The sequence below is a fragment of the Daphnia pulex genome, chromosome 10, assembly GCF_021134715.1.
Source record: "Daphnia pulex isolate KAP4 chromosome 10, ASM2113471v1".
NCBI classification, from domain to species: domain Eukaryota; kingdom Metazoa; phylum Arthropoda; class Branchiopoda; order Diplostraca; family Daphniidae; genus Daphnia; species Daphnia pulex.
In genome coordinates, this window is record NC_060026.1 from 12126234 (window position 1) to 12150214 (window position 23981).

The 23981-nt window shown below is 39.4% G+C and overlaps 9 protein-coding genes across 15 annotated transcripts; 2 read left to right on the plus strand and 7 right to left on the minus strand.

Moving 5' to 3' along the window:
- Nucleotides 1–332: 332 nt before the first annotated feature.
- LOC124205879 lies at nucleotides 333–1512 on the minus strand. Its single transcript, XM_046603435.1, has 2 exons — nucleotides 1350–1512; nucleotides 333–1241 (listed from the first exon to the last, which is right to left on the minus strand). Exons 1-2 carry the CDS (start codon nucleotides 1383–1385, stop codon nucleotides 465–467), a joined length of 813 nt encoding a protein of 270 aa, XP_046459391.1. The 5' UTR covers nucleotides 1386–1512; the 3' UTR covers nucleotides 333–464.
- A 623-nt stretch (nucleotides 1513–2135) lies between these two features.
- LOC124205880 lies at nucleotides 2136–3467 on the minus strand. The gene is made up of 3 exons (XM_046603436.1): nucleotides 3289–3467; nucleotides 2880–3183; nucleotides 2136–2793 (listed from the first exon to the last, which is right to left on the minus strand). The coding sequence occupies exons 1-3, from the start codon at nucleotides 3415–3417 to the stop codon at nucleotides 2315–2317; spliced, it is 912 nt and encodes a 303-aa protein (XP_046459392.1). The 5' UTR covers nucleotides 3418–3467; the 3' UTR covers nucleotides 2136–2314.
- Nucleotides 3468–4721: 1254 nt separating this feature from the next.
- LOC124205881 lies at nucleotides 4722–7673 on the minus strand. 3 transcript variants are annotated; one of them, XM_046603440.1, is made up of 2 exons: nucleotides 7529–7660; nucleotides 4722–5574 (listed from the first exon to the last, which is right to left on the minus strand). In XM_046603440.1, exons 1-2 carry the CDS (start codon nucleotides 7562–7564, stop codon nucleotides 4813–4815), a joined length of 798 nt encoding a protein of 265 aa, XP_046459396.1. In that variant the 5' UTR covers nucleotides 7565–7660; the 3' UTR covers nucleotides 4722–4812. The 3 variants fall into 3 exon arrangements, with proteins under 3 accessions (XP_046459396.1, XP_046459394.1, XP_046459393.1); XM_046603438.1 differs by lacking the exon at nucleotides 7529–7660 and adding an exon at nucleotides 5656–5845; XM_046603437.1 differs by lacking the exon at nucleotides 4722–5574 and adding an exon at nucleotides 6469–7420 and having other exon boundaries at nucleotides 7529–7673.
- A 1310-nt stretch (nucleotides 7674–8983) lies between these two features.
- LOC124205882 lies at nucleotides 8984–10112 on the minus strand. Its single transcript, XM_046603441.1, has 2 exons — nucleotides 9966–10112; nucleotides 8984–9856 (listed from the first exon to the last, which is right to left on the minus strand). Exons 1-2 carry the CDS (start codon nucleotides 9999–10001, stop codon nucleotides 9083–9085), a joined length of 810 nt encoding a protein of 269 aa, XP_046459397.1. The 5' UTR covers nucleotides 10002–10112; the 3' UTR covers nucleotides 8984–9082.
- A 1654-nt stretch (nucleotides 10113–11766) lies between these two features.
- LOC124205883 lies at nucleotides 11767–13744 on the minus strand. Its single transcript, XM_046603442.1, has 5 exons — nucleotides 13206–13744; nucleotides 12984–13138; nucleotides 12721–12925; nucleotides 12386–12637; nucleotides 11767–12309 (listed from the first exon to the last, which is right to left on the minus strand). Exons 1-5 carry the CDS (start codon nucleotides 13684–13686, stop codon nucleotides 11834–11836), a joined length of 1569 nt encoding a protein of 522 aa, XP_046459398.1. The 5' UTR covers nucleotides 13687–13744; the 3' UTR covers nucleotides 11767–11833.
- Nucleotides 13745–16271: 2527 nt separating this feature from the next.
- Nucleotides 16272–18766, plus strand: LOC124205888 (chondroitin proteoglycan-2-like). The gene is made up of 9 exons (XM_046603451.1): nucleotides 16272–16950; nucleotides 17023–17081; nucleotides 17428–17520; nucleotides 17605–17677; nucleotides 17757–17851; nucleotides 17934–18009; nucleotides 18108–18289; nucleotides 18368–18407; nucleotides 18490–18766. The coding sequence occupies exons 1-9, from the start codon at nucleotides 16899–16901 to the stop codon at nucleotides 18525–18527; spliced, it is 708 nt and encodes a 235-aa protein (XP_046459407.1). The 5' UTR covers nucleotides 16272–16898; the 3' UTR covers nucleotides 18528–18766.
- LOC124205890 lies at nucleotides 18675–21809 on the minus strand. Of its 5 annotated transcripts, none has more exons than XM_046603453.1 (6): nucleotides 21350–21809; nucleotides 21111–21251; nucleotides 19640–20586; nucleotides 19456–19544; nucleotides 19201–19376; nucleotides 18675–19138 (listed from the first exon to the last, which is right to left on the minus strand). In XM_046603453.1, the coding sequence occupies exons 3-6, from the start codon at nucleotides 19658–19660 to the stop codon at nucleotides 18867–18869; spliced, it is 558 nt and encodes a 185-aa protein (XP_046459409.1). In that variant the 5' UTR covers nucleotides 19661–20586; nucleotides 21111–21251; nucleotides 21350–21809; the 3' UTR covers nucleotides 18675–18866. The 5 variants fall into 5 exon arrangements, with proteins under 5 accessions (XP_046459409.1, XP_046459410.1, XP_046459411.1 ...); XM_046603454.1 differs by having other exon boundaries at nucleotides 19640–19730; nucleotides 20416–20586; nucleotides 21111–21809; XM_046603455.1 differs by having other exon boundaries at nucleotides 19640–20127; nucleotides 20416–20586; nucleotides 21111–21809.
- A 42-nt stretch (nucleotides 21810–21851) lies between these two features.
- LOC124205887 (rab-like protein 3) lies at nucleotides 21852–22984 on the plus strand. The gene is made up of 4 exons (XM_046603450.1): nucleotides 21852–22236; nucleotides 22311–22492; nucleotides 22571–22684; nucleotides 22746–22984. Exons 1-4 carry the CDS (start codon nucleotides 21975–21977, stop codon nucleotides 22932–22934), a joined length of 747 nt encoding a protein of 248 aa, XP_046459406.1. The 5' UTR covers nucleotides 21852–21974; the 3' UTR covers nucleotides 22935–22984.
- LOC124205889 (mitochondrial transcription rescue factor 1-like) lies at nucleotides 22925–23980 on the minus strand. Its single transcript, XM_046603452.1, has 4 exons — nucleotides 23560–23980; nucleotides 23384–23502; nucleotides 23242–23314; nucleotides 22925–23176 (listed from the first exon to the last, which is right to left on the minus strand). The coding sequence occupies exons 1-4, from the start codon at nucleotides 23845–23847 to the stop codon at nucleotides 22982–22984; spliced, it is 675 nt and encodes a 224-aa protein (XP_046459408.1). The 5' UTR covers nucleotides 23848–23980; the 3' UTR covers nucleotides 22925–22981.
- Nucleotide 23981: the final 1 nt, after the last annotated feature.

A 23981-nucleotide genomic window follows, 5' to 3' on the forward strand; every position in this document is an offset into this window, starting at 1 on the left:
AGATTTTTAATTGCTGGATGGCCGAGTTCCAGCATGTCCCGTAATACTGCCGGACATATACATTCGTTGGTTATGCACGAAGCTCTTGCGGTAGTACTACCGCCGGTCGTTCTCAGCTTATATGCCGTGGAAGTCTGGCTTAATTAAAAATACTCTGCGCATCTTAGGGACGGTTGTTCACATCAAATCAGGTTGTGACTGACAAGCAAAAAACTCCCGGAGCAAATAAATGTAGGACGGTGTCCTGTTGTAAAACAAATAGCAAATACACGTTGGGCATCGGTGAGGGTTTATGCTCAACGTTACCGTCATTTTCAATAACAAAATTTGAATTAAATTATGCGTTTTTTTATTAAATGAAATAACAGTATATAAATGATGTAGACATGATGAAACGTGTGACACAATTAAATAACTTGCAAATTTCTTTTATTAACTATTTGTTGAAAATGTAAGTTATTAGGTTATGGTCGCCAATAGATACCGCTAGCTGCTAACGTGTTTTGAATTTCTTGATTCAACGCAGCCGTCCATGCCGACCAGTATCCAGTTCCAGCGTGAGTTCCAGACAGAAAAGCGTTAAGAGGGTCATTAAGAGCTTTAGTGTTATCGGCAATCGATTCGTACGGGTCGCCCACCACGCAAATACAGACATCGCCATCGACGCACGTTTTAGCAGTCGACGTCGTTACACCACCCGCTCTGAGATAATCACAATCATCGTCGTCGTATGCTAAATCGCTGGGGGAGGTGACGCACATGACCCCCACACTGTTGAAGCGTCGACTTTGTTCGCACAATTGCTTCCGATAACTATGCGAATCAAACACATCGGAGTACATATTCATCTTGTGAAACCTGACGAAATTCTCAATTGTCAAACTGGGACTGATTTGCAATCGTTGGTTGTCTGCGGCCCAGCAAATTCCGTATTGCTGGTAGCTGTTGGATGAACGGCAACTTGTTCCAGTGACGGCCGCACTGCTGGGTCTAGCAGTGCTGGTGGTCGGTGCTGGTGCTGGACGGTAGTTGGTGTTGGAAGGAGCTGCTGCTGGCCTCTGAGGACGCTGGTAATGGTAGTTATTGTACGTAGGACGTCTTACCGGATAGGCTGGACGTCGATTGTAGTTGTAATAAGGACGATAGTACTGAGCGGACGCCTGTTGCTCTCCAAGTTCGGCGTCTTGACTTGCCACCAAACCGAAGAGGAAGGCACCACAGCAGAGAAATAAAAAGACAGCCTAATCAAATTAACAAATACTTGATTTTTAATTTAGTTTCTAGCATTGAAGATTGAACTTACAGCAATTCAAAACATACAGTAAAGCTACTATTTTCTGGCATCTTACCGCTAAGATAGCGCCGACGAGGTTTTTAAAAGCCATATCTTTAAACTTAATTGTCTTTCGCTGAGGTTTAACGAAAATCTGAAATCGCAGCAGCTTGCTGGTCTTCTTCAACTTCCGTAGGCAACAGAGCGAGAACTGAAGGTCAGCTCGGTCAAACCAACGAGTTTTATAAAGGTAGCTAAACTTCCCTTAAGGCAAGTTTTAGAAAAACGTCTTGCGCAATGTTGGTTGGTACGGACATCTCCGAAGTGATGGGATCGTTTATCGTTTTCTACACTACTTCCTTGCTTGGGCATTCACTTCGTTTGCTTCCGCACATCTCTGTAAGGAACGAAATTCCTTGATTTTGCACAAAATAAGTTGAGAATCACGTTTGCTCCGATCGGCTCCGGTTGTTTCCAGCTCCGCGTATAATTCGCAGTCTCCTGTTTAATAATACTTTACAAAATCAACTTGGCTAATTCTTTAAACAAAATTGCACTCTACCAACATCTACATTCCAAAAAAAAAAAACACAGAGTAGTAAGGATACCTTTGACAATTAATGGGTACCATGTTTTACATCCTTATTTACTTCATCGTTCATCTATCCAAAAATTATTATTAGATGAAGGCTATATTGCAAACCTATCAAGAGTCTTTTATTGTGTTGTCTTTGTATATTTTGGTTAATATGTTTTTACTATCATATTGCATGTCGGACACAACTCATTGCAATATACCGAAAATGAATTAATACTAGTTAAGAATTATAGAGTCGAAATAATCTGAAGAAAAAATAGGAGAAATATTATTTATTGTAATATAGGCCTATAGATGAAAAAAATAACAAAAACAAAAAAACAAACATAATTTCAGGGAAAATTTAGGATTTAAGAAAAAAGAACGAAGAAAAATAAATCCATTTATACGGGTCGATTGTCATTCGATGATCGTTCTGCGCATTTATGATGAATACAGTATTTTTAAAGGGAGACGACGATTTCCTCCTCCAGCATGAAACCAAGGAAATTCGCTTCATACAATTGCACTTCGTTTGATGAATAGGAAACTATCCTCAACAAGACATAATCATCTGTTTTTAACGACAGTATCGACTGGAGGGCCAACGGACTTCTTTGAAAATCGACAGTGTTTGCCTCACTAACATAACTCTCTTGACTTCCAGACCCAGCAGCGTTCGATTGAAGCGAAATTCCTAATCGAACATCAATAGATGATGAAGCTGGAAATTTCGCCAGTCCATTGAATAAAAAGAAATAAATTCCTGGTCGTGGGGCTATGAATACTCCATTCTGAATATTCATGGCACTTCCTACGTTCAGTATCTCGGAATTGAATGAAATCTGATAAGGCCAATCAGCGGATAATGGAGAGGTTCTCTGGACGAAGAAATAGACGGGCGTTGATTTGACGTTGTCGTATCCGATCCATTTCTCGAAACCTTTTCATCACAAGTTATAGAATTAAGTAAAAGATAATAATTGTAATTGAATAACTCGTAAAAACTCATAAAAATAAAATTCTTACCCGCATCATCAATGGGTTTTGTGAAATCACAGTAAACGGATTCCATTACTGAAGATCCCATGACGGAATAAAATCCGCTCCAAATGTGGCCAATCATTTTTAAATCACTGCATGAAGATGGCAGTCCGCTTATGGCCACTGCTGATTGATTAGTGCTAATTGGGACAGAGTCGAAATCGGCGGCTACTGCGCGATCGTTTTTCTCTCGTAACAAGGAAGTTAAAAGCGAATCTTGTCGTTGAACTTTGGTCTCTAGTTCAGTCACTTTCGACTCCAAACTCTTAACGAGTTCTTTCATTTGAAACTTTGGCAAATGGAATACAAAACATTAAGCCATCATTTAAAATCGATGAACTGAATTGGCTGGACAAATAAATGAAGTGTGAAAACAAAATTCAATTGTTCTTACATAATTCTCCTTAAGTTGTAGGAATTCTTCTTCTAAAGAAAAATCTGCGCCAGTCGACCCAGTCGTCAAACAGATCAAAACCAACAACAAACCTATTCCAATGGGTGAGGCAGAAGACAAATTGGCCATTTTATTGTGACAAACGCGTCTTGCGGATCAACTGTGTTTTCAAACTGGACGTGCGTTTCAATTTATTGGACCGGCCATTTGTTTGGTTTAACTCAAAGGTAAATAATAAATCGAGATAAACGAATCTTTGTGTTTAAATTATCTGCCGAAAGAATAAGATAGTAACTTGAATGTCAGTTGCACAATTATTAGTTTTATACGCGACTATGGGAATTTTTTCATGAGATGAAAGAAGCGAGCTAGCCATTTAAATTCTGTACGTTTTTTTTTTTACTTTTAGGGGGATTTAGAGGAAATTTCTGTTTTCCCTGTTCTGATAGCATCGCATAACATCAAGTGAATTAATTGTACTGACTGTCAGAATTTAAATTTTTAAAATTAAATGAAGATTTTCTCGTTTCGTTAGAGAAAAATTACACAAACGCGGTTTCGTTTGTTTAAGATAATCAACGTGCGACAGGCACTCACGCTATTATGTAATAAGCTTCGATCAGCGCCACAATCAGTTTTTCGTTTTTCTACTTCTGTTGGTTTTATTGTCTTTTCTTACTCCAAATAGATTTTAGTGTACGGGCTGAAGTTGCTTCTTTTCTTTTTTGACATAAATGCATTTCGCTGCTGTTGCTCCTCTTTTTTTAAATGTAATGCAGTCACCGGCAAATAAAAATAAATTTCATACATCGATAAAGCTCCAGTATATATTTGATTATACAAATACAAATATTTCACTAGATCGTTTCTGGCGTCATCTCAAGGCCCCTTGGAAATAGTAGCCTACCGGTAACACAAATTTAATGAGGAAGTAATGAACAGCATGTTTGGCTTTGACTTACAGTAGAGACTAGAACAGGCAAAAAATTTTTGAAGCAAAGAAATAGAACATGTCCTAGCTGAGATAAATTCGTGTACGCTCAATGTTATACCAGTACGCCACTTCCGACAACCGAAACATGTTCAAATATTTGAATAACCATGTAGGCTAAAAGTATCAATCAATAATGGTCAACAATAGTCAGACAGATTTTTAATTGCTGGATGGCCGAGTTCCAGCGTGTCCCGTAATACTGCGGACATATATATTCGTTGGTTATGCACGAAGCTCTTGCGGTAGTACCGCCGGTCGCTCTCAACTTTCCGTACAAGTCGGGTTTATTTAAAAAATACTGTGTGCGCTTCTTAGATAGGGACGGAGTCCTGTTGTTATTGAACCAATGGCAAAATTTACGTTGGGCATCGCGGTGAGAATTATTGAATGAAATGTAACAACTTCTAATTGACGTACATAATGAAACATGTGACACAAATAAACTTGTGAATTTCTTTGTATTAACTTCTTGTTGAAAATGAGTTACCATAAAGGCTAGAGTTTAAAATGGAATAATTAGTTATGATACATTATGGTCGCCAGTAGATACCGCTAGCTGCTAGCGTGTTTTGAATATCTTGATTCAACGCAGTAGTCCATGCCGGCCAGTATCCAGGTTGAAACACAGGAGCGTCAAAAGGGTCATTGGGAGCTTTAGTGTTAGCGGCAATCGATTCGTACGGGTCGCCCACCACGCAAATGCAGTCGTTATTGATGCACGATTTAGCAGCCGACGTATAAGTACCGCCCGCTCTCTGATAAAAACAATCATCGTCGTCTTCGTGATTGCTGGCGCTGGTGATGCACAGAATGCCCACACTATTGAAGCGTCGACTCTGATCGCATAGTTGCTGCCGGTAGCTAGTCGAATACAGGACATTGTCATACAAATTAATCTTGTGAAACCTGACGAAATTCTCGATTGTCAAACTGGGACTGATTTGCAATCGCTGGCTGTCCGCGGCCCAGCAAATTCCGTATTGCTGGTAGCTGTTGGATGAACGGCAACTTGTTCCAGTGACGGCCGCACTGCTGGGTCTAGCAGCAGTGGTCGGTGCTGGTGCTGGTGCTGGACGGTAGTTGGCGTTCGAAGGAGCTGCTGCCGGTCTCTGAGGACGCTGGGAATGGTAGTTATTGTACGTAGGACGTCTTACCGGATAGGCTGGACGTCGATTGTAGTTGTAATAAGGACGATAGTACTGAGCGGACGCCTGTTGCTCTCCAAGTTCGGCGTCTTGACTTGCCACCAAACCGAAGAGGAAGGCACCACAGCAGAGAAATAAAAACACACCCTGAAAATCAACAAATTTGTTGTTAATTTGTTGATTTAATAGTAAATAGGCTACATCTTCAGTTTCTATCAGCGAACTTACCAAGTAATTAAAAATGTGCAAGCTAATTTTCTGGTATCTTAATACCGCTAACATAGCGCCGACGAGGTATTTACAAGCCATATCTTTAAAGTTAATAGTTCTTCGTTGCTTTTCGCCGAGGTTAAACAAAGATCCGAAATCGCAGCAGCTGGCTGGTCTTCTTCAACTTCCGTAGGCAACAGAGCGAGTACTGAAGGTCAGCTTGGTCAAACCAACGAGTTTTATCCAGGTAGCTAAACTACCCTTAAGGCAAGCTTTAGAAAAACTTCTTGCGCAATGTTGGTTTGGTTGGTACGGGCATCTCCGAAGTGGGATCGTTGATTGTGTGTTTGTTCCACTTCCTTGCTTGGGCACTCGGTTGTTTCCGTACATCTTATCTCTTATAAATTTCTTATTTTGGAGGCTCAAGAAGTCATAATTATAAATTAAGGTCAAACCGAATCAGACTAATATGCCAACGTATTTTTGACAGTTTAAAACAGCTGAATAGTGAATACTTTAAATAAGGAAAGCTAATTACAATTAGTATATATAGTCAATTATACGTCGGTCTACTCTAGGACCTTTCAGTCTTTTTGCTATTGCTTCCAGAACAAGGCATCGTGTTTTCAGAAATTTTATGTTAATCATTGGAATTTAATTATCCTTGTTTAATTCTCTTGGCTCCAGCTAGCACTTCGTTGCCAAGTCATCTAATATCGCCTGGGAAACAATAAATTTGCGAGTCTATGACCTCTAGGATTGTTTTGCGCATTTTGGGCGATTTGTGCGCAATTAATGTTACCAGTTCCAAAAACAATAAAAAATCTCTCAAAGAAATGAAATACCGGTAATAACCGTGTGTGTGTATTTGGGATCAACCAATAAAGAAACGTGCAATACAACATGTTAAGTTCTATTTTCCAGTAAAATTTGGACTGATCAAAGAGCTGAAACTAGATGGAAGTTGTAATGGTTTCCAGTTGATACCGTTAGCTGCTAAATGGGTTTGAAGATTTTGATTCAGTTGAGCATTAAATGCCTCCCAGTATCCAGGTTGAAATACAGGAGCACTAAAAGGGGAATTGGGTGAATTAGTGTTGGTGGCAATCGATTCGTACGGGTCTCCCACCACGCAAATACAGTCGTAATTGATACACGATTTAGCAGCCGACGTTGAAATACCGCCCGCTCTCTTATAAAAGCATTCTTCATGGCCGCTGGAATCGCTGGTGGAGGTGCACAGAATGCCCACACTGTTAAAGCGTCGGCTCTGCTCGCATAATTGCCGCCGATAGCTAGTCGTGTATACCAGAGGGCCATCAAAATTCATCTTGTGAAATCTAACGAAATTTTCAATTGTCAAATTGGGACTGATTTGTAATCGCTGGCCTTCCGGAGCCCAGCAAATTCCGTATTGCTGGTAGCTGTTGGATGAGCCGCATGATGATCCACTGATAGCCGTACTGGGTCTAGCAGTGGTCGGTGCTGGAGCTGGTGCTGGGACTGCTGGGGCTGGGGCTGGGGCTGGGACTGGGGCTGGCGCTGGCGCTGGTGCTGGCCGGTAGTTGGTGCTAGAAGGAGCTGCTACTGGGATCTGAGGCCTCTGGTTGGCGTAGTTATTGTAGGCAGGACGTCTCACTGGATAACCTGGTCGTTGATTGTAATTATAATAAGGACGATAATTCTGAGCAGAAGCCTGCTGCTCTCCTGACAAAAGCTCGGCGTCTTGACTTGCCACCACACCGAAGAGGAAGGTACCACAACAGAGAAATAAAAACACAACCTGAATATATTTAAACAATAAATTTATTGAATTTAATACACTTCCAGTTTCTATCAATGAGCTTATGCAGCAATTAACAATGGAAAAGCTAATTTTCTGGCGTCTTACCGCTAAGATAGCGCTGGTGAGGTTTTTATAAGCCATATATCTTTAAAGTTATAAGTTTCCGTTACTTTCACTAAGGTTAAACGAAGATCCGAAATCGCTGCAGCGCTGGTCTTCTTCGTAGGCTACAGGTCGAGTATTACTGGAGGTCAGCTCGGTCAAACCAGCGAGTTTTTATACAGGTAACTGAACTACCCTAAGGCAAACCTTTAGAAAAACGGACGACTTGATGCGCAAGGTTGGTTGGTTGGTACGGACATCTCCGAAGGGGGGGATCGTTTATTGTTTTTCATACCCTACTTCCTTGATTGGTCATTCACATTCATTTTGTTTCCGCGCATCCCTTTAAGGAAGGAAATTTCTTTGATTGAGCACAAAATAAGTTGTGAATAAATGTTAGTAATAGCTCCGGTTGTTTCCTGCTCCGCGTACAATAATGACAAAGTAATAGTATAGTTACCAGCAGTATAACCGATCGTCGATTTTGAAATGTTTTTCTCGTGTAGCCTAAATAGAATGACGACTTTTTATGTTTGACAATGGGGACCGTTTTCCGCATCTTTAAATTGTACTCATCGTTCATCTTACTTCCGAAAATTTTTAATTGAAAAGCTATTCAAACATCTTCTCTATGTAGTCTATTCACTGACCCTTCGCTGTTACAAAGTCTATTCGTATTATATTATTAGCGTTTCGAGAGCCAGCAGGTCAGCACGGGTGAGACAACTCTCTATATATATCTGTGTCACGTACACCAGCCCTGGAGGCTATATAGGGAATTTTTCGAGGTTTTTTTATTGCGTAGTTTTCAAATGGTACGGAGATCTCCGAACTCGCTGCTTCCTGAAGATTTACTTTCGTACTCGTCGGCTCATTTAATGCCCACGCTATGAAAAAAAAAATATCCAACGGGCTCGATTTTGAGATCGCTTTTCCTCGGATTTTTGTATGCCAATCTTCACATGGTGAATGGACAGACCTAACAGCAAAACTGGCCGGTCATGATAAAAAGGCTGTGCAGCTGGTATCAACTTGTCGAACCGGAAATAAATTTTGGTCCACAATGGTCAAACAGATTTTAAATTGCTGGATGGCCGAGTTCCACCATCTCCACCATGTTCGTAATACTGCGGACATATATATTCGCTGGTTATGCAATTTTCGGGTGTACCGCCGGTCGTTCGCAGCTTTCCGTGCAAATCCGGTTTAATTAAAAATGTGTGTGCGCTTCTAAGATTTGGACGGTTGTTCACATCAAATCAAGTTGTGACTGACAAGAAAAAAACTCCCGGGGAGCAAATAAAAATAGGACGCTGTCCTGTTGTACCTGTTGAACCGTTGGTTGAACCACTGGCCAAATTTACGTTGGGCGTCGCGATGAAGGTTTAATATGCTCAGCTTAGAAAAATCTAGTTAAATTATTAAATGAAATATGACACCGACGTATATAATGAAACATGTGACACAAGTAAACTTGCGAATTTATTTGTATTAACTTCTTGTTGAAAATGAGTTACCATAATGGTTAGAGTTAAAAATGGAATAAGTTATTATAGATTATGGTCGCCAGTAGATACCGCTAGCTGCTAACGTGTTTTGAATATCTTGATTCAACGCAGCCGTCCATGCCGGCCAGTTTCCAGTTCCAGCGTAAGTTCCAGACGAGGTTCCAGACGAGGTTCCAGACAGAATAGCGTCAAAAGGGTCATTGGGAGCTTTAGTATTATCGTCAATTGATTCGTATGGGTCGCCCACTGTGCAAATACAGACTTCGCCAGTGATGCATTTTTTAGAAGCAAACGAAGTTACACCGCCCGCTCTCCGATAAACACAATCATCGTCGTCTTCTTCGAAATTGCTGGGAGGGGTGACGCACATTACCCCCACACTGTTGAAGCGTCGACTCTGTTCGCATATTTGTTGCCGATAGCTAGGCGAATCGAAAAAACCAACATACAAATTCTTCTTGAAAAACCTGACGAAATTCTCAATTGTCAAACTGGGACTGATTTGCAAGCGCTGGCTGTCTGCGGCCCAGCAAATTCCGTATTGCTGGTAGCTGTTGGATGAGCCGCATGATCCACTGATAGCAGTGGTCGGTGCTGGTGCTGGCCGGTAGTTTGTGTTGGAAGGAGCTGCTGCTGGCCTCTGAGAACGCTGGTAATGGTAGTTATTGTACGTAGGACGTCTTACCGGATAGGCTGGACGTCGATTGTAGTTGTAATAAGGACGATAATACTGAGCGGACGCCTGTTGCTCTCCAAGTTCGGCGTCTTGACCTGCCACCAAACCGAAGAGGAAGGCACCACAGCAGAGAAATAAAAAGACAGCCTAATCAAATTAACAAATAATTGTTTTTTAATTCAGTTTCTAGCATTGAACTCCAACAATAAGCAATTCAAAACATACAGTACAAACTACTTATTTTCTGGCATCTTACCGCTAAGATAGCGCCGACGAGGTTTTTAAAAGCCATATCTTTAAAATTAATAGTTTTCGTTGCTTTTCGCTGAGGTTAAACAAAGATATGAAATCACAGCAGCTGGCTGGTCTTCTTCAACTTCCATAGGCTACAGAGCGAGTACTGAAGGTCAGCTCGGTCAAACCAACGAGTTTGATACAGGTAGCTAAACAACCCTTAAGGCAACTTTTAGAAAAAGAAAAAAAAACAATGTCTTGCGCAATGCTGGGTTAGTTGGTACGGACATCTCCGAAGTGGGGATCGTTTATTGCCTGTTTGTAGCTACTACTTCCTTGATATGACAACAACTCAGATGTTTCCGCAAATCTATCTTTTATAATAATTTTTTTTTGTTGCTACAGTTGGACGCTCAAAGAATAACTATTAAGGTCAGACCAAGTAGTCAGACTGATTCGCCAACGTCTTTTTGACAGCTAATACTGCTGACTTAACAGGCTTAATAAGTTAATAAGAGAAGCTATTTGAAGTCAATAGTATGTCTATGTATGCACTCTGGGACGACCTTACAGTCGTGCGTGTATTCAAGAATTCTATATAGCCTATATTAATGGAATTCAGATATCATTTTCATTCTCTTATCATTTTTTGGCCCCAGCGCATCGTTTTCATATTGCGTTGGAAATAATTACATTTTTTAAGTCGACGATTGTTTTGCGCATTTTGGGCGACAGAAATTCTAGCTCGAAGGGAGGCGACGATTTCCTTCCTCTACGACACAAAATTTGTGAAATGAGAGTAACATATAGAAGTTATCAAACAAACTCACCCCATATCAAACGCTGGCCTAATTAACCTGCCACCGTCTGACACTTGACATTGTCGCCTGATTTCATGCAGTCCCGAGGTAAATTCACTCTATTCACTGACCCTTCACTGCTACAAAGTCCATAGAATATATTATATCAGCGTGTCTAGAACTAGGTCAGCTCGGTTGAGACAACTCTCTGTATTTCTGTGTCGCGTACACCATGCAGCCCTGGAGGCTATATAGGGAATTCCAAGAGGCTTCTTATTCCGTGGTTTTCAAATGGTACGGAGATCTCCGAACTTGCCGCCGCTTGCCGCTTCCTGATGTTACTGGGTATACAGGCTTTTTTTGCAGATGGAATGTATTCGTGTATTCAGTAAGTCAATTTGCATACACATGTTTAAATTTTTTAGAGAAATTCACCCCTTAAAAAATTAGAAACAAATGCATTATTTCTTCTTCTTCATACACTATAATCTAATTTGTTTAAAATCATTTTCATGTTAGCGGTTATTAGTCAAAGATTATGTTGCGCATTTCGAGTGATATTAGCTAGTTCATAGGGAAGCGACAATCTCCTCCTCCAACATGAAACCGGTGAAATGAGTGTAATGGTTACCGTTGTCAAACAAGGTCTCCTTATCTGGTGATATCACAGAAAATCCACCCAGACTTGATCAGCACCTAATTTCAAGTTCAGCGTTGACTGGACGGTCAACGGACTCAACTGAACATCAACGGTGCTTATTGGCTCTTCAACATGACTTACATGACCCAAACCGAGTCGACCCTCGCTAAAAAAAGACCAACTTGTAAATAAATTACCGGTCTCGATGTCATATTTGAGCTATGTTCGTAATTTGGATATTTTGAAAGTCTATCAATCAAAAATCGTTTTTTACTTTTTGCGTTTACATATCTGGTAACAGAAAAATTGAACAGAACAAAAATGTGTTCCTTTATTCAGTGAATATATTTTCATTTTAGAATCTAATACCTTATGTTTAGTCAAATAAAACTCATGTCTGTTCAGTTTATATTATCATTTGGCGCATTTCGTTTCGAATGATATCAACACTTAAAGGGAAGCAACAATTTCCTCCTCCAACACGAAACCAGTGAAATGAGTATGATGGCTTACATTGTCAAACAAATCCACCCCTGATGCGGAGAAAATCTCCAGCCAAACTTGATCGCCTTTTTTCAATATCAGCGTCGATTGGAGGGTCAACATACTATCCTGACCAGTGACGGTGTTAACATCTTCAGCCCAAGCCAACCCCATTGAATTATTGTTCAACTTAAGAAAAACTCCTAATTGAACAAAAGATGATGAAGTTGGAAAACTTGCCAGTCCCGAGAAAGAGAAGAAGTAAATTCCCGGTCGTGGTGCCGTGAATATTCCCGTTGCCAAATCCATGGCATTTCCCTCGTTAAGTAGTGTTGAATCAAACGGAATCGGAATTCCAGTCGAGTTGAACGAAGAACTTCTCTGGACGTAGAAATGGACGGGCACCGATTTCACGCCGACGTACCCGATCCATTTCTGGAATCCTGTCGATCAATAAAAAAAAATAATACAAATATTTATTGCAATTGAATTATTCGGAAAAATTTGAAACATTTATACCCGCATCATCAGAGAGTTTCGTGAAATTGCAATAAACGGATTCCATCATCGTAGATCCCATGATGGAATAGAATCCATTTAGGGTGTGACCAATTAACCAAAGATCCTTACAAGATGTGGGCATTTTTGTCATGGGGACCATTCCAGTACATTCGAATCGACCAAGTGTGTGGATGCCTGACGAAGTTTCGAGTTGTGTTCGGCCAAAATTCAACCGAGTGACAGGCAAAACATTTTTATCTGTGATGACACCTGTACGGATTTTAATCCAAAAAGAAATTATTGAGTTATTTTGATAATTATCATTACGAGAAATGCTTGCTGCTCGTTTTTACCGTCGTCGACTAACTGAATTGGCGCCGCAGCATCACAGTTGCACTTAGCAGAAGAATCGACGCAATTGCCATCGATTCCGCACTGGCAGGTGTGAATTCCGTCCGTGTTTTCTCCAGTCCAAAAATATTGCGCATTTCCGTCTCTGTCATTCCACCAAGCGTAGGGGATAGCAATAAATTCGAAAGGGGCGTAGTAGCAATCGTACTGGAATTATCAGGGAAATTGCAGAAGTTCATTTCACTTTCCTCAACGAATAATTTACCTTAATCGACTGGTGACATTCTGACGATAATTCGACCAACGCTTCCATCTGCCCGATGGACGCGTTGTAATTGATAGATCGTGAATAACATCCAGGATCAGCACAATGACCCACGTCGATAGGGGATTCACTATCGTGTGGAATGGATGTAGATCCTTTTATGGAAACATTATTTAATTATTTTGAATTCAAAGAAAAGATTAAATTTTGAATCCATTTTACCCGACGTCATGTCGCAGTAAACGTAGATCGGGTTATCGCCGACGCCTTGGCCGTCCGGATCGATCCAGTGCATTCCGGACTGAAGAGAAGGATTCGCCATCCAAAGTTCGCGACACGTCCTTGGCATTGCAGCACTCTTTGTAATTGACTGAATTAAATTTGGGCGATTATTTGAAACTATTTCTGACTCAGTTTGTGGTTTTGGTTGTCCGGATTGAAGCAACAGGGAAGTCAAAATTGTTTCTTGTTTTTGAACTTTTTTTTCCAGTTGGGCATTTTTGGACTCTAATTGCGTTAGTTTTTCTTCAAGTTGAATATTTTTTTCTTTCAGTTGATAAACTTCCGTCTCCAGCTTGATTTCCACTTCTTTTAATCTGCCTTCCAAGGAAACAATGGTTCCAGCGGACGACGTACTGAAACACATCAAAATAAAAAATAGTCCTGTCTTGATAAATAATGGCCCGGTGTGGAAGTGTACCATTTTCGCTTAACTTTTGTTCAACGTTTGAACTGGATTCGTCTAAGCGATGTATTCTCATTTATTGGGCTCACTAATAGCTACAGCGTCAATATAATTCAGATACCGAATATCTAAATCTCTTTCACAAGAAGATAACCTCACCTTTTGAAACTTAGGGTTAAAAATAACCTTTCTAGTTTACTCTGCCTGCTTTGTTTATTCTTGATAGTCAGTCTCGGCTAAACCAAACGCAAGCGTATGTTGGTTTTACTTTGACCGACCCTTTAAGGCTATATCTTATCAAGTCTAGTAAGGAGACCTTCGTACTTGTTTTGTCTTGGGTTATTAGTGAAATATTCACCTGCTTTTATTCCAATAAAAACGCAAAGTAAGACTTAACAAGCGTTGTCAATGATTTATTTTACCGTTGTACCAACGCACGCAATACGCAAATACAGTTGTCATTGAAACACAACGGGTAAGAAGAAGCTGTGCATCATCGTCGTTATAGGACTTTTGGATATCTTGTGAAAGATGGTCGATATTTTTTGCGATAATAAAAGCCTTGATATGCTGTCGAACAGCTCGACCATTGTTATAGGAGAAAAAGTACTGGGCAGATGCTATATAGAAATTTTATTGAAAAAAAAAAAAAAACAACTAATAATCCATGTAGGAAAATGAACCCATCAATAATTAGACGTTTAATGTGCATTCAACAAGGCGGTCGATGTAAGTTACGTTATATGTTCGTGGTTTGTGTTTTGAATATTCCTATCCCAGTATCCAGGTTGAATTAAATAACAATGTTTGAGTATTTTTAGAAATAAGAAACATTAAGATATAAATGTAATTGAATATCAAATACTTGTTACGGATAATATTGAAATTTGGCAAACATAAAGCATAGCTCGATTTGGGTAGTTATTCAGGGGGATTGGTGAGGTTGACTTGAGGGCTGTCAAAATAGTGTCAGTGGAGACGAAGCATGGCCAATTCGCCATGAGACAAAGAAATATCATATAAAAGTAGTTTGTGAGGATTTAAAAAAAAGATTTATAGACCTCATCTCAACTCTCACTGCTGAAGAACTGCGGTTGCGTCTCCTATTCCTATGCTCCGATTTTTCTGACAAGGTGTTCGCGGTAACAATAACAAACAATTTTATCTTCTAAGTCTTCTCTTCGCAGTCTATGTTTTTTTCGTGTTGCCTACTTTTTACTAATCTAAAATGTCTGAAAAATCATTTAAATGTTTTGTGTGCTCAGCTGTAGTTAAAGTCGGTATAGTATGTTTTAAACAACAGGTCATTTTCATCTTTTTCATGGATTCCTTAAAACAATTGGGTTTGGCAGGGTTTGGTCTTAGAACTTTATCATGTGGGAATGAGGATTGCAAAGCTGAGTTCAATAGTTTTTATAGTGAAGATCATGTTCTTAATTTTGCCCATTAAAGAAACCCAGTCAAGAATTAAGCAATAGTTGTGAGCCTTGCAATCTCCTAACGAGCCATGTATTGTTCATTGTTAATGATATGGGCCTAAACAATCATTTTAGAGTCATACGTTCACTTTTCATAACATATGTCTGAAATAGACAAATCTGTAACAAATATTGAGCTAGAGCTAAAAACAAAATCAGTCAATCTGCAATTGATTATTCATTGTTTTAATTTATTAGTGGGATATTTAATGGTATTGCTCAGGTCTGTGATTTAAAAACATGATTGGAAAGTAGGGCTACCAATTGCTAAGGACCACTCAGATTTAATTCTCAAGTGAAAAGGAATTGTTATAAGTCAATAAGGCCTTATATCGCCCCAAATTCCCTTTCGCTTTCAAGAAATGGATAGTGGATACAGCTTAATTTTCTTTCCATCAACTTTTTCCTTCGCAAAAATAATAAGATTAAAAGAAATGGAGGTGCGAAGGGTGAATTCTCGGGAATCACTTTTGGCATAGAATCAATACAGAAAATACCGAGGGAATAAGTCACGCTTAAACGTGACGAGTTTGAACGACAGGCATGATGGGCATCCATCATAGTTATTTTACTGTTACACGTTACAGAATGAAAAAGGCTCACAAAACCTCCATTAATGACTCGACAATATTTTCTCTTGTAAATTTCTGTTAGGTTTTTCACTGACCGTGATGTACTTTCACGATTGAACAACTTGTCTGTGGACCTTAATCGTCCAAACTCAACAGGTTTTCTCTTGTAACTTATATACATCCCCCAAAAAAGAGTTGTGATTCGGCAGTTTCCGGGAAATAGCCGATTCTGCACAACGTTTTGTATAAACTTAATAGACTGTCGGCCTTGTTAATGTATTTATTGCGTATGTACTTTATCTTCTACATAGGTATATATATCTGTTACGCAAGAGCGCAGCATCCCCCGCTGTTGTTCGTGCCCAAACGGACTCTTGCTTCGGGCATTGAAAGTCGCTGTCCTCTTTTTTATTCCGTAAAGTCGCGCCAAAACCATCCGAAAGCCGGAGAAAAATCTGCATCGGAACGACGGCTGTTCACGGGAAGGAAGTATTTAGGACGAATGGAAATCAGGTAAGAGCTATAGTGCCGATTGAGATTATTATTGAACGCGAACACGACGAGAGATCCAAAGTCTGGCCACACATTAAGACAGGGATATTTTGACTCGACATTTTCCAGTCGTGAGTGTGTAGTACACAATTGCGTGTTATCCGCCAGGAAAATAGTTTGCCGGGATCATATCGTCACGAGATTAAATAAGTGAGCCACTTAAATTCCGCGCGTCCTTTACCTTGAGGAGGATATAGGGAAATTACTTTTTCCCTATTCAGATAGGAAACCTTTTTAATAATTTGTTGTTTTGTAAAACAAACATTTTCTCGTTTCGTTTGGGAAAAATTCCACAGACGCGGTGCCGTTTGTTTAAGATATTGTCAAATATTCAATGTGTGACAGGCAGCACACTTAGGCTAAAAAACAGAAAAAACTAAGTGGTTGACGAGATATACGTTGCAGCAATAGGTCACGTTCCTTTAGAGATACAACAATAATATCAGTTTTATCGCCAAACGAAATGTCAGTCGACGTTTTACTTGACCTGGTACTTAGAGTTGTTTGCTTTCACGAGCTGAACGCATCACAGTTTTCGAAAATCTATAAAAGAAAATCGAATAATCCTCTCCTTTCTCATTTCACATCTCGGTGAGCAAACGAAATTTGGGGTCGAAAAAACAACAAAATGAAGTGCCCGTCGACATTGGCAACTGTTGCAACTCTATTTCTCTTCCAGGGTGAGTTAATTCTGAAAACTCAATTTGATTGTTTGCCAGTGGCTTAACTCTGTTACACTTATTTGATTACAGTGTGCCTAGGGCAGTTGGCGTCAGCAGGCTTGCTGCATGACCGCCTCCTAGCAAAAGAGGTAAGACTGCGCAGAATTACCATTTCTATTTTAAACCAATTTTGCGATAAAAAAAAGTGCTATATTCGACCAGAACAGCACCGTCGTACGCATTTTCCTTACCAAAATAATAACAATAATCTAAGTCGTTAGTACTTATACAACATCTAATGGTAATACCTAGTCGTAAGACGTAACTTCCTTATCTTGTTTGTCAATTTGAGCCGGTGCTTGGTGTTCGTCTCTCGTCATTTTTGACGAGTGACTCCTAATTATCAGCTGATGCATTATGTTTACTCACGCAATTCTACATGGTGAAATATACACCCGAATTACATCATCTTACTATATTTCAATCTTAATTTAGGATTTCGTGTGCCCTTCAGACGGTTTTTATGCAGTTCCCGGAACCTGCTCCGGCAATTACTACTCGTGTGTTAATGGATTTCCCTATGAGATGGTAACGTATAATTAGTTAAATGAATTTACAGTTGGAATGCGACGTTATTGCGCAATTGCGGAAAGTGACTCAACTTTGATCTAGACATGTCCCGGCAGTGCAGTTTTCGATCCAGCGTTGGGCGCTTGTGTCCCACCGTCCGATGCATCATGCAAATGTAGGACGAATTTAATAAATTTAGTCTGATTACATTTTTTTAAATTATTTTTTTTTTTCGCTATGAAATGGGGGTACAGCATTCCAGTGCCCTGCTCAAGGTGGATTTTACGCCATTCCCGAAACCTGCGGTAGTAGCTACTACTCTTGCGTCAACGGAGTTGCCTATGTGATGGTAACGTCTAGCTATAGATTAACGACGTCAATCTAATTGGCGCCATAAACAAATCTAATGTTTCTCTATTTTCATGATTCAGAACTGTCCTGGGTCTTCCATTTTTGATCCTGCGGTGGGCGTTTGCGTCCCAAAAGAAGTTGCGTCATGTTTTGATGGTACGTTCTAAAATAGGAGTGTATTCAATTTAAGAGTTTTAATAACAGTAGTTAACTTCATATCCATGACTAATGCTAAAAATATATAACCAATATAGTAACAACTGTACCGCCTACCCCTACGCCTACCCCTAACCCAACCCCTACGCCTGTATCGACGACGACTACTACTCAATCCCCCGGCACATTTATCTGTCCCAGTGAATTCGGATTCTTCCCCACTGGTATCCCATGCGACGATGATTTCTGGAGATGCTCCAACGGTCTATCTTATCTCATGGTAAGGTTCTACGAATTAGCAGATTTTTATTGCCCAATAATATAATTTCTTGCTATAAAACTTTTATTCTGTTTATAGAGCTGTCCACCAACTACCATTTGGTATCAAGACAAGACAGGTAAAGACAAATCACTTTATAAACTACCAAATAACTGGTATCAATTAACGGTGGTGTTATATTTATTTTCTTTCTCTTACAGTCTGTGACTACCCGTACAACGTTCCGGGCTGCGCTTAACCAAAATTGGCACTGGTCGTCGCCATCATATAAGCCCCTAAAGATTCAATTATAAAAGATTCCAGTACGAAAATAATTCCCAAAAATTCAAACGCCGATCAATAAAGATTTGACATTATAAACATAGTATGCAGAACAAAAAGAGGATTTTTAAAAAGAAAACATTTATTATTAGATTTGGTGCGAAGCTTTTATAAAATTCTGAATACATGTGAGTCGCTCTTCAAGAGACGCCGAAACATGTTAATAACCAAAACTGAATTATAATCGTAATTTCAGCTTGTTCAATGGAATTTAAGGATTGAATTGGACATGCTGATTATGCGAAAGAGTTTTCTTTTATTTACTTAGCGGCAAATTTCCAGTTCCAAGTCGGAAAAGCTTGTCGAAGCTATACGATTTTTCACTCGGTTCTTCCACTTCATGCTGGAGGTTGATTTCACTGGCTAAAGGACTTTCAGCGAAGTACGATTTCGGGAGTTTAAAATTTGATTCCTCGACTTCGTGACGAAAAAGAGCGTTCTGGTCGAAATTTCTGTAACTTTTCTGCCGAGAAGGGATGGAGTTACCGCGCAAATGAGGAATGATCACCTTTTCAAAAATGGACTCGCCTTATAAAATCAAGAAATTCAATTAACACTTGGTATTCAGTATAAAAAGGGAACAGTATTACGGAAGCCCAGAAAAGGCGTTCGAAGTCCGACCGGTAATTCTTCCGGATGAAAAGGCGATCTGGGTGGTTCTGGTCTGTCATAGTTCCACATTTTTCTCCCGCGATATTCGTTCCTCCAAGGATGAAAGAATGGTCGCGAGGGTAAGTTCAACCACGAATAGTCATCATGTTCAGATCTGTTAATCGAAAAATGTAATTAAATCTGGCAGAACACATTCAACAGTTAATAACGTAATAAAAAGAACAAATGATTACCTCCTGTTTGACGATTCTAAATTCTCCTTATCAAAAGGATTACACAATGCATAGTTGAAGGTAAGGTAAACGAGTAGCGTGTTAACAATCTGTAATAACAGTTCGCAAGACAAATGAAGGCTGTAAATGGGTCGGCAAACATCACGTAGCAACTAAAATTCATAATTAAATTGAATCAACTTACCCAAAAGCTGTAATGTTCCATCGGGCGTTGAGGCAATAACTTGAGCTCCGTCCGCAACTGAGCTGGACGTCGGCGAGAGCTGAAAAGAGAACTGTGAAAAAAAAGGCGAGAGCGTGCTATCTTATATAGAGGTCCGAACAATAAAATCACAAGTTTATTGTTTAGACGCACGAAAGTTGGCTCGCTCTGTTGAAGAACCCCCGTCGAACTTATGGTACATATATCATTTTCCGTGGTAATATAGGCGGGCGCAAACCCCTGGCAGCTGTCACCCTAATCCTCCAGAGCGCGTATCAAAACTAGAAAGTGTTCCATTTCCTCTAGGCTGTAAGCGATTTTCCTGAAGCAAACTACCAGCATCTATCAAGGAGATTTTCTCCACCGGGAGGCTCGGCTAGGCTTGGACGATAATCAACAATGTTACTCATCACAAGACTCAAATGGTATAGAGCGCACTTCATTTCCTTGACCCGCATGATTGATTTTTACTAAACGTAAAATAGAAAACGTAAATTATTTACCAGTAATAGACTTAAAGCACTATTTTTTTAGACTATACTTTTTCAGTTTCTCTAGGAGATTTTTTATGAGATTCACTTCTCCTAAAAATATATGTATCTTCCACCCACCGAAGCTTCAGCGATAGTTGAGGTAATGAATAAGGGTAACTTGTTTAACCAATAACTAGATTTAACCTACTCTAGTTTGACTTTAGATACCCAATGGGGTTGAAAATTATAAAGAATAATAATGCCAAGATGGTTTGGCCGTCTTACCGGTTAGCCACCAATCGGTATCGATGATCGTGTTGTCTCCTATCTTCCTCCAAATAGGGGTACAGCGTTCGCTATCAACGGATCCTTTGCCAATTAGTTCGTATTAGGTATTACGAGCCAGGGTTGTTCAGACTAAGGATCATTACGTTGTCTTCCAGTCACCTTGAGAACCTGGAAACACGACAGACAATTCTTAGATGAAGGGAAAACAATTGAGACATGGAAACACATCAAACAATCTCACAACAAGTAAATCATTTCCTTTGTCACCATATTACCATCTGTTAGTAGATACAGCTCTACTACTACAAAGATGTTAGGGGGGTATCGGGGCTTCGACAATGATTCGTCAGATTTTGAAAAGTTTGCTGTTCCCGCCACTTGGCGAAAAAATGGGAAAACATTTCTCTTCATGCCCCGATTGTCATACGCCTATTGGTCACTTAATTTTTTTTTTTTAGCTCAATAAAATTTTAAATAAAAAGTAAAAAAAAATGGGGAACAAATGAATGTTGATGACAATGTTGAAGACTTAGGTAAATAAATCGGCAATCATCTTTCTAAGAGTATGGAAGAAATTATGATTAGGAAAAACAATCGTTATTAAGGAATCTAAAAATACACGTGATAAACATGAGGATGGAAGCGTGAGCGGGTTGAAAGAGACAAAGACTGAAATTGCTATGTGTTCTTACAGATCCTAATGGAGATCATCGGAGCTGCGATTTAATCTCTGACGTACTCCTACTCTTTTGGAAGGTGAAGTTCCAGGTTGATGTTTCTCTTGGTGATCGGCTTGTTTTATCCAACACGATATCTCATTCTTGTACACGAAGCTGAGAAGAACAAGAATATCCTTTTTTTCGTCGAATGACACCAGTGAAGTCCGTAATCCTCGTGAAATGGAATCCAATGTAAGCAAAACATTCCATACCTCACTTCTAGCACTAATGTGATTTGGGCAAATGGGCTGTTCCGACTGCTTTGTTTCAACCACGTTAGGCAGCAAAACTTTGCGTGAACGAACTTATTGGCTCACTATATGATTGAATGAAACTTTGCAACAACATGCTGAAGGCAGCTTCACGTTCACTCCATCTGCGCTGTGGTAAAAAATATAAAAACTGCCGAAGTAAAACAATTTAACCGTAACAACTTTTGACACTGCAGATTGGATTGCAGAATGCACATGAACTTGTGAGAACTGGAGGCTCGGTTGCGGAGTTGCCCTTTTACTCTTAAGCTAATAAGCTCATTAAATTATTGTTTTATTACGGCCATTAGCGAGTTACTGAACGTCATACCCTAATGCTATTTTGATTTTAAAATATATAAAACAAAAATGTACCTTCGGGGAAGTTCAGGCAGCGAGATTTTTCGTCGTTCGTCCTTATAGTTTTAGAGTTCAAACTACAATCACTAGGTGGCGAGATGTTGACAAACACAAAGCTGTCGTCAACAGCATTATACTTTGAAAAAATAAAACTTGCTTGAGAAGTCTTTTTAATGTTGTAAAAATCTAATTAAAAAAATTACTCAAATACTAAAATAGTAATTTAATGGCCTCCATCGATATTGATAAAGTACGAATCATAGTTATTGGAGATTCTGGTGTGGGGAAAACGTCGTTGATCCACACTCTCTGTCATGGAGAACCAATAATCAATCCAACATGGACAATTGGCTGCTCAGTTGATGTGAAACTACATGAATATCGTGAGGGTACTTCGGCCCAGAAGACGTTTTTTGTGGAACTCTGGGATGTTGGAGGAAGTTCTGGCCACAAGAACACAAGATCTGTATTTTACACACCTGCTCACGGTGAGTTGGTTAAACATAAACTGCCAAGTAAACTAAACTAAATTTTCTAAACTTTTACTTAATTTCTTTTGAAGGCATAATTTTAGTCCATGATCTGACAAACCGTAAATCAGAAGGTAATTTGAGAAAATGGCTTGCTGAGGTTTTAACCAAAGAATGCAATGGAAATACTTTGTCATCTGTGAGGACAGTGAATCCTTCAAGGAATCAAGATATTGATGAATATGATCCAGAACAGTTCATCGGTTCATCACAGGTCTAAAATATATTGTGGACTAAATACTGATATTTTTCAGAATTTACAACCTTCATTTTTACTAAAATATTTATGTAGATTCCCATACTAGTTGTTGGAACTAAGCTTGACTTGGCTGAGGAAGTGAGAACTCACTTTAATCGAAGGTTATCTCCCATCGCCGAGGAATGTGGTGCTGGTGAAATTTTCGTAGTAAGTTACAGTTAAACGGCTTCTTATTCCAATAAGATTAACATTTCACGGACTCTTACAGGACTGCACCACAGCAAAAGCAATGGCTCCCGGTTCTAGTTCCTCTGTTAAACTATCTAGGTTTTTCGACCTAGTGATCGAAAAACGTTTCTACAACAGAGATCGACCTAGTCCGTTTACAGACAAGCGTAGACTGATGTCAGGATACTCCGGAAATACCATAAATCACAAAACATTTCATTTTGAATAATCTGATTACATTTATTGGATCTATATTAAATACAATATCAACTCACGTTATTCAGCGCCTGATTTATAAGGATTGGCGTAATTTTCAATTGTAAGCGATCGGTATCTCTTCAGCAAAACTAAGACCTTTTCCAAGTCAGGAGTGTAATCCGCTTTTAGTATTATAACTCGTCCCACGTCTAGAAACGCAGGATTCATCACATTAGGCCCTTTAATCAAGTCAACTTCATCTCCAATTTCCAACTGTTAATTGAGATAAAGATTGGTTTAACAAAGACACAGTATAATTTGACAGTATAATTTCTTACTCGTTTGCTTTTCTTCAGTAGTTTATCTCCATTCACTCTAATTTTACTCTCATAGAAGGCAGTATCTATTTTACTAGATGGCATTGGGGTTCGAAGATAAAATTAGCTTTCAATGTATAGGTTGTGTTTCTAATAAAATTACTTCTTGGCAATCCCAAGCCCTGCTTTAAGAAGGGTGTCCAGTCTCAACGAATTCAGTTTCTTCTTTACTATTTTTATATCTTTGTCATCCACATCAGAAAGAATATCTGAATCCAGTGCCTTCAAAATTCAATAAATAAGGAAATAATGTCAGTTGTTAACATAATATTTTCATACTGAAATATCTGTTGATGATGTATCTTCATCATCTTCCTCATCTTCATCGGCAGCTTTCTCTCCTTTTCCCCTTGAAAATTTAGAAGTATGTTTTAAAGCTCTCAGTGAAAGGCAGGCATTATTGGTGGGTAGCACTGTCAGTTGATGCAATAAGCCGGTGGGAATCTGATATAAATTTCGTTTCGTAATTGATGAGGTGAGTCTAATGTGCTCAACTAGAACTTTTCCTTTTTTTAATCCAGCAAAGGGAATTAGGAAAACACGAGATACAAAAGCACAATTAGACATTTTTGTAGTTTCCCAAAATTTTAAAAAATAACTTTCTCTCGTTGCACAGTGCACACAGCCACACACACAGTTCTAAAGAATGAGTCTAGCAGACAGCTCTTGTAGCAGACAGCCAGACAGCAGTGTCTTCTGCA